This window comes from Nanorana parkeri, unplaced genomic scaffold (genome assembly GCF_000935625.1).
Source record: "Nanorana parkeri isolate BGI_ZX_2015 unplaced genomic scaffold, ASM93562v1 scaffold80, whole genome shotgun sequence".
Lineage (NCBI taxonomy): Eukaryota > Metazoa > Chordata > Amphibia > Anura > Dicroglossidae > Nanorana > Nanorana parkeri.
Genome location: NW_017306348.1, coordinates 2,582,565 through 2,591,833, shown reverse-complemented (window position 1 = coordinate 2,591,833; position 9,269 = coordinate 2,582,565). Strand labels below are relative to the sequence as shown.

Sequence of the window (9,269 nt, the reverse complement as noted above, 5' to 3'; positions counted from 1 at the left end):
TATAGTGTCATACATATTTACAAATATATTTATATTAATAATGCTTTTAATAAAGAACTCCAGGAAAGGATCCCTGATTCTGAGTGTATTCATGTGCTTTACACTTATCTCTGTGCTCCCAATCCGGAGATCTCTGTCATCAAAGTAGTACTGCCAACACACTTCCACACTTTGCGCTCTGCTGCCGGCTCGCTCTGACGATGGGAAGTCCCCATAGTGGGGACATTCATTAAAAGTGTATTTCCACTTTTGCAGACAAAGTTAAGAAAACTCCTTCATATGGTTGTGATGTGTTCCTGTGCACACAGCATACTGAAAAAGAACACCGGCTTTAGAGGCTTGCTGGCTTCCTGGCCAATCGGGTAGCTGGGCAGCGAGTCATGAGATGCCGTCTGGTTTCCTGATTGGTTAGGAAGCCCGGCTGCCTAGCAACAAGTGAAGCCAGCTTCCTAGCCAATCAGGAAGCCGGGCGGCACCTCATGACCCGCCTGCTGGCTTCCTGATTGGTCATGAAGCCACGCTGCCTAGAAACAAGTGAAGCCAGCTTCCTAGCCAATTTAAAAAGCCGGGAGGCGGGTCATAACCCACCGCCTGGCTTCCTGTTCGGAAAGGAAGCCGGTTCCATGCTCTCTCTGCACTGCCGGTCAGAGGGAGATCTCCCTCTGACCGGAAGTTCCGGTATCGGAGCATTTGGGTGAGTACGAGTACTCGCCCAAATACTCGGTATCGAGGCCAATACCGATACTAGTATCAGTGCATCCCTTATGTAAGCACAATCATGTCAATTCTGATGCCTGTGCAGTTCTTGGCTGTGTTTAAAAATGTTTGACTTGAATCCGCCCCTGCTGCAACTTAGCTTGCTACAAAGTTACAACATACAGTCTGATGACTAAGAGGGGAAGACCAAGGAATTGCAACATGTCATCCCAACATGTCATCCCGAAAGTGACTGGCCTGGAGCCCTAGGACTGCTTTTTAATGACCAAAGGGTCTTTAAAAAGGAAACAAAATGGCTGCTGCTGTATATTGTGACATCTCAGGAATGTATTTATTGACACTTGTAAAGTTACTTAACGGTCCACTTTGATAAATAATAGATTGTACAAACTGTCTGGGTCTCCAGCATTCCTGGAGTTCTTTCTTAAATGTGTTTGAGTCGGCCATGTCAAGGGCACACACACCAATGATAACCTCGCACTAGTAAGCCAAAAAGGAACGCCCAACGATCATTTCCAGAGTCCAAAGGTCCATTATTAATATCACAAGTTGACAGGATACAAAAGGCAGCCTTGTTTTTTTTTTTCTTTCCTGTTGACTTGTGATAATAATAACGGACTTTTGGACTCTTGGGATGACCATTTGAACAATGGTAACCTGACTAAGAATGTAACTCAAACACAAAGTGTAAAAGGTGGGCCCAAATGACTCTTCTTCCCTCTGGTACTGGCCACATGGCCAAAAGCTTAGACCTTTGGTCACATGATCTTTGATAAAGGGTCGGAATTAATCAATCTATACCAGGGGTAGGCAACCTCGGGACTCCCAGCTGCAGTGAAACTACAAGTCCTATGAAGACTCTGTAAAACTCTGACGGTCACAGGCATGACTCCCAGAGGCAGAGATATGATGGTTTTTGTAGTTTCACCACAGCTGGAGTGCCAAGCTTGTCTAGCCTCTGATCCTCCACTTTATCAGAAATCTTGTGACCCAATGCCTAAACTTATGTGGCAGCTCTGGAGAGTCCACCAAGAAGATATGCTCCATTCAGCTGCCAGGAGTGAGTAAAGAAACTCTAGTTGGAGCTTACACAGGGCTAAGGAATCTCTCTGCTCCCTTGTGATGTCATACAGCGGATCTGGACACATGCTTCACCATACCTGGATGTACCAGGTTTTTTCATCTCAGGAGCTGAACAGAGCAGAGGAGGAGCAAAGGAAAGGCTGAGGTGGGCCGGTCCAGACCTGGGCGATCCCAGGACATGCGTCCCAGGACCGCGTGATCGTGTGCGGCTGGGCACAGTGGTTGACGCACGGCCCCATTGAATTCAATCCTGCGTGGCAATCTGCGTGGCAATCACTGAAAAAAGGTACATTTTTGAGAAACCGTGCGACCCGCCCGGCATGACTGGGGTGCCATTAGTAAATAATGGCACCACCAGCGTGATCGGCTGCGGTGGGCGACTCCGTGACCGTGCGGCAATCCGTGCGGTTTCATGCATGATTGCCGCGCAATCACGGATCGCGCAGATGTGAACCTACAAATAATCCTGCTGTTGAGCCCGAAGAAGCCTGTGTGTCACTACAACTTCCATCATAAACAGCAGCTGGAATTTGGTTGCTACAAAAAATTAATAATAAGCACTAGTTTTCTAGCTGACGTTGTGTCTGGTTTCTTTTCAGATGATCGGTGCTGTGGTCCTGGCTGTCGGGATATATGCGGAAGTGGAGAGGCAGAAGTACAAAACGCTTCAAGGCGCCTTCTTGGCTCCAGCTATCATCCTCATCCTCCTAGGAATTCTTATGTTTGTAGTGTCCTTCATTGGAGTCCTGGCCTCTCTGCGGGACAATCTGTGCCTTCTTCAATCGGTGAGTACCTCTCTCTTTTTTTTTTTTTTACTTGACTGTGACTTAGGGTTGCCACCTGTCCCAGATTCACCTGGACAGTTCAGGTTTTGAGTCTTGTATGTCCTGTGTCTGGGTTTCATCTGGCCTGAAACATGGAAACGGCACATAGAGGACTTAAACCCAGACTGTCCAGGTGAATCTGGGACAGGTGGCAACCCTACTGTGACTCCCAAACATTTATCTGCTTCCACTGATGGCAGCCTCTAGGTAAGGTGTATTAAAGAGGGAGTTGAACTATGGAAGCTGTGTCCAAAGAAAGCAGACAGAAGACATACTGGTAGGTCCATGCCACCGTACAGACCCGGAGCTTGAGGAAGAGTCTGCAGGAGCCTGTGCATTGCACCCGCCATTCCACTGATCGCAGCTGCAATGCTCTCCATGCTTGAATGCAAACATTAATACATGCACATTTTTTATTTTATCAGTGATGGTGCATTTTATTAATGTTTCTCCATTGAGGGGGAAAAAAAATCTGCTTTTTCTCTTATATTTTATACATAGATCTAAACACGTGATGGCATATAATGCATGCTTAGATCCACACTGCTGTTCCCTGGAGCACACTTTGATTTCAGGGATTGCAGTAGTTCAGTAAACTTACTCTGTAGTTTAGGTGGTGGGATTCAATTCAATCGGTTTCTCATAAACGAAGGAGACCTCTGGAGAACAAAATAACAATATTGATTGTCCTTTCTGCTGAATTCAATCATCCATGAATGGCAATGTCAGAATGAGACCATATAATGTACACCCTATAACCGTTTAACAAGGTCTACTCAGTATAGCCTTTCTGACAGATTTCTGTTTGCGACACTTTGCTAATAACAAATGCTGCCAGATCGGAGATGATAAAAATAAGACCAATGTCATTTTGGGATAACAGTGCCATGCACTCACCTACCCCCCTCCCCCCTCCCCCCCAATGGTTGCTAGGATGCTGTCAGCTGCACAGCACCATAACAACCAATGATACTGAGCAGCCAACAGTGTCCGAGCAAGCATGCTGCAGGCCCTTTTACGCTAACTATACACCCAACTTGTCTATTTTGGGGCCGTATCTGGCCCATGGTCTGCTGGGTGGTTTTAGCAACCAATGATCTCAGGGGTCCGCCTCCTTTTATCAGCTTTACCGTTCTTCTCTGTCTCCCCTACTGCAGCCCCTGCCTGTGGCCCATTAAAAAAAACCTTAAAACAGTGTGTGCAGGGGAAGGGGTTGATTTATTTGGGGTTTGGAATGTGTATTACAAACTGCGGCTGCTGCCGCACCATTTCTTCATATGCAGCAGTCCAGCGGCCGGCTCATTCTCCGTGAAGCCATGCGCTGGTGTGTAGTTTAAAATCACAGCCAGCTGATTCAGCCGGCCGCTTGTATACTGTTTGAAGTTCCCGTCCAGCAGCAACTAACGCAGAGTACCGTGCAGCATAACTGCACGTGCATGCAACGACAGGTGTGTTGCATGCACTACTTTTTTCAACCGCACCTCAATGCACAGCATTACACTGCCACGCGTTGTGGCGCAATCGTTCGCATTGAGGCCAGGAGGTGCCATTTAAATGAATGGCAACCTAACAAACCTGCTGCATTGTAACTCGCGGTCGGTGTGTTGCACGGTATCATGCGTTAATCGGTTCGGCTCTCCACAGTCATCCCAGTTTCTCATGTGGCCCCCTCGACAAAATGAATTTACCACCCCTGCTAAACACCAACAGATTTATTTTTTTCCTTTAGCCTGCAGGCTGAATGAATAAAAAAGAAATCAAACAGATTCTAGAATCCGCACTAAACAGTGGGTGGACGACTTTCTTGATGCACGGCTATTGTATTCTGACAGCTGGTGCCTGCTGATGTCAGAAAACATGAACCGTGACCACCGCTGATGGATAGCAGGGGCACCCGCTTTCAGATTCACACTGTCAGATTCCTGTGAATCAGCTGAAATTCTAGTCATTATGGCCAGCCTTATTGCATACCTGTTGATATACAGCATGTAAAGGTGACTGTCCAACCAGATTGTAACATGTGTGGCTTATGTTTGAAGATAGGCAGAGTTGATATAACTTAATTGGGATGTTTATTATTAACAAAGGCTAGCCGAAATGTAATTGTGGGTCGTGTACAATGATTGCGGCTCATGTGTTTAAACAAGATGGAGACTTGTGAGCTGAGGCTTTACATTATATTGCTGGTCATTGTAGAATAAAAGGATTGTTATTTGCACTGTCCGGAATACCCCATCACACTGACACAGGCTTTGTGTTATCTTCCTCACCAGAAGAAAGCCAGCACTGTTACTACTCTTGGTCAGTCTCTGAGACACATGAGGAATTCCATGCCTTCAACAAATATGGAAAGCCCCATCTATTATAGTATCTCAGAGTGCTAGGAAACTGATAGATATGTGGGAGTGTTGGACCAGTAAGAGTAGAAATTGGTTTTGATATTCTCTCTGAACGAGGTGACCCGCGATAACAGTCCGTGTGTAGTGTGTGGACCTGGTTACGGTCCAAGGCTGCTACCTCTCTGGTCACATAGTTACATAGTATTTGAGGTTGAATAAAGACACCTCATAAGTCCATCAAGTTCAATGGTTGCAATGGTGGGATCGCTCAACAGACAATCAAATTCCGGGATGTGTGTTACGCTGGGTTCACACCTTAACGTATTGGAAACTCGCGTTTGCCGCGCGTTTCTTACCGCGTGGTTTTACCGCGATTTGCGGTAAAAGAAACACGCGTCAAACGCGAGTTTCCGAGGGGTAGAGGGGGTATCCGGCTGATAACAGCGGGATACAGGCGTTAATACGCCCCAAAGAAGCTCATGTACTTTGGGCGTATGGCGTTTTTACCACGCGATCGAACGGGCGGCAAAACACGCAGGTGAGAACCATGCCCATAGGCAAACATGTGCGTAGGGACGCGCGGTAAAACGCTCAGGTGTGAACGGGGCCTTGAGGAGTGCCTCTAAAAAAAAAAAATGTTGATCTTGCTTGATGGTTCATTTAGGTTATTTATTTAAATGAAATGTCAGATACAGCCAACGTGTTTTTCGGGAGGATCATACACCCCCTTCTCCAGGGCTTGAGAAACCATATGTAGTGAGTTCAGGAAAAGCTCTACTTTTGTAGCCTGAATCAGGGCTGGATGAGCCCTGAGCAGCAGCGTCACCCGTTTTAGTAAAGACTGGATCGGAATTCACCAAAAAGTGTTTTCCTGTATCTGACATTTTCATTCAAGTAAACTACCTTTAAGCAAGTTGACCATTTTTTAAGAGGTGTTCCTAACCATACATCCAGTGTCTCTAGACCAGCGGTCTCAAGGTATGGGGGGACTGTATTGGGCTCCATTCACACCTGTATCTTTAGGTGCAATTAGGGATTCCTGCATCAGGAGCTTGCATTTTCCTGTTTACATGCAGCTGCTGTCACCTGATCATTACCAGATTAGAGATTCCTGCTGCAGAAAAACGCAAGTTCCTGACGCAGAAATCCCTAATTGCAGTCTAATTTACAGATATAAATGGGGCCTTATTGTGTGTGTATTGGTGTCCGTAGTACCATACTGGATATCATTACATTTTATTTTGACGTACAAAATTTGGCAAGCCGGCCCCCATGGGAGAAGAAAATTTGTCTAGTGGCCCCCGAGTGAAATGAGTTTGAGACCCCCTGCTCTAGATACTCTGAGACACTCTAGATGCACTGAAAGTCCATTCTTTCTTTTTGTTTTATTTCTGCAGTTCATGTACATACTGGGGCTCTGCCTTCTCCTGGAGCTCATTGGTGGGGTCGTCGCCCTGATCTTCAGACACCAGGTAAGACTTTACTTTTCTTAATTTCATGTTATTTAAATGTTTTATTGGGCCAATTAGATCTGTAGGGTCACTGACAGCCCAAGCAAAGATCTCTGGCCATCAGGAGCATAGTGGGTGTTTGACATAATTCGAGACTACAACAGGGGTAGGCAACTTCCGCACTCCAGCTGTGGTGGAACTACAAGTCCCTTGAAGCGTTGCAAGACTCTGACAGGCATGACCTCCACAGGCAGAGATATAATGGGATTTGTAGTCTCTCCACAGCTGGAGTGCTGAGGCTGCCTTCCCCTAAACTAGAGACATGTAGAGAAGTCTCTACAAGGGGATCACAGACAGTAATAGAAACCATATAGAAATGTTGACTCTCTCTAACCAAAACTAAGAGCAGAATTCGGGCTGGAGTTGGGCTTTCGGGGGGTTTATTGGGTGGCTGTTCATTTTGCACAATAGTTTGTTGTGTTTCTGTCTCTGTAGTTGCTCTGTGGTGCAATTTTTTTCTCTCCTGTAACGGCAGTACTCCCGCCTTTGCCATCTTATATCAACAGAATTTACTAACTCTTCCCTCTTCCCCAGACCATGGATTTCCTGAACAGCAATATTCGCCGGGGTATACGGAATTATTACGACGACCTGGACTTTAAAAACATAATGGACTTTGTGCAGAATCAGGTGAGCATTAATAAACGCTATGCCATGATGGAGAACTGCAGGTGACGCACTGACTTCCAGCAGTATTTAACACTCAAACTTTTTTTTTTCTTCAATAATGAATCCAGTTCAAACAAATGCACATAACCCAGCAAAGTATTCCCTTACATTTTTGCCAAAACACTTATAGTTGTTTCCAAACTGCTCCAGCGCTCTCTGCTCGGCTTCCCTAAACTTCCTGTCCAGTACAAGATCAAAAGAGACAAAGCAGCCTCCAGCAACTGTTCATCTACTAGCCTACAGGAGAGGGGAGGCGTGTCTCGCCTTGCTGTCCCTGTGTGTTTGTGGACACGTACAGCTTACTAGTACACAGAAGGGTGGCTCTATAGGACCCTGCAAGGGAAATGAGACAGGATATCGGGACCAGTGCTCAGGGGATCAGCTGATTCTGCAGGAAATTCAAACTTTTAATCATCAAGAAGCAGCATCCATTGTAAGTGATTTACTCAGCCTTTAAAATAGCTATAATATCACTTTCAGTGGCGTACCATTAGGATAGCTGCAATTTGTTTTGTGAGGCACCGTTGGGCAGAAAAGCTAACGTTCTACTCTGACTGAACAATGCTAGAACCCAATGTGATCGGCCAATAGCAGTCCCCACTGTAGCATAGTTTTTATACCTAATGATCCTCCGAGCGAATCCTTCAACCACTTACCATAGGGTATATGCGGCAGCACAGAGGTGGGTTGAGCGGTCACATATAAGCATCACTGTGTTATGAGGGCACACTCAATCGGCGCCCCCAGAACTGTGACCAAGCTGTCACCCATGGTTTACCGTCAACTACCGATAATCAAGAGCCGGTAGGATGGGCTCCCAATTATGTCATCATTGTGCAGCCAGTGATCGCATAATTGGAAGCGTCTCCTACCGGCCTCTGGTGTCACAGCGCACTTAAAGGGCCAGTTGCAAGGGGTTAGCAGACCAGGCTGTCAATCAAAAGTGGCAGATGCCGTGGTTGGTGCTTGGATGGTTTATCCCTATAGGTAAAGCCTTTATCCCAAAAGGGAAAACATCTGTTGCTGCTTAAAAAGTGCTAACTGGAGTTGGCCTTTAATTTGTTTGTCACTTAAAATCTATTTTAAACTACAGTACATGTCCATCTAAGAGGACCCTGTCCAAGGGTGACATTCTTGCCTGATCTCGCTGCACAGCACACAGCATTGTGAAAAAATAATACAACTGCTGGCCGGGTGATAAAACTATGTTTCAGAGGGGATTCCGAAAAACAAAACTGCTGCGTTATGGCTGTTAACTTTATTTCTCAGATATCCGCCTACATATATCTCAGTTTTGTACACTTTCGTTCTGCAGGGTGGTCTTATTTTTTTAATCTGTACTGAGCTTGAAATATTTATTTCCAGTTCAAGTGTTGTGGAGGAGAGGAGTACATGGACTGGGAAAAGAACGAGTACCACTCTTGTACAGCTCCAGGGCCTCTTGCATGCGGTGTTCCCTACACGTGTTGCATTGCTAACAAGGTAAGGAATCACATAAGTACCCAATTATATTCACTGCTTGGAAAACCATTAGTCGATTCACCAAAGATCAATAATACTTTATGTATATTATTCACCAGCTTATGTCACTTATTCCATTCCAAATCTAATACGGTCATCACTCGTGAGATGACAAAGGGTTAAAGAACTTATCTGGCCTAGTTAAAATATAACTATATTATTATTATTAATAATAAAAATAATATTAATATTGTTTTCCTTGTTTATTATAATATTATTATTATTTTGTTTTTCTTTTAGTATATTTTCCTATTTATTTACCTTCTTTATTCAGTCCTAAATCAGAAACGCGTTATTGCAAATATTTTATATCTATCTTTTCAGCCAGTAGTTATTATTCTATGCAAGACCTAGGGCTGGATTAACCGGTAAAGAAGAATTGTGGGGAGTGAAAAACACTCATCCCCATAATCCAAGCTGACCTATGACACTGAAGCTGTCACAGGTCGGCTCTATTAATCGGGAAGTCAGCGAACACATACCGTCGATCGCTGACTTCCCGATCATCTCCCTGCAGGGATTCCCCTCTCTCCTCTCTCTATTCCTCCAGCGCTGACTGGAAGAACGGACAGGGGAGGGGGCAGCGCAGCTGGCTCTGCCACTAG

At 45.3% G+C, this 9,269-nt stretch overlaps 1 protein-coding gene across 1 annotated transcript in view; it reads left to right on the top strand.

Moving 5' to 3' along the window:
• Positions 1-9,269, top strand: part of TSPAN15 (tetraspanin 15) — a 22,327-nt gene that overhangs the window by 8,331 nt on the left and 4,727 nt on the right. Inside the window, exons 2-5 of the mRNA XM_018576926.1 lie at positions 2,400-2,585; positions 6,361-6,435; positions 7,009-7,104; positions 8,509-8,625. Of these exons, the coding sequence (XP_018432428.1) occupies positions 2,400-2,585; positions 6,361-6,435; positions 7,009-7,104; positions 8,509-8,625 (474 nt within the window). The remainder of the gene's footprint in view (positions 1-2,399; positions 2,586-6,360; positions 6,436-7,008; positions 7,105-8,508; positions 8,626-9,269) is intronic.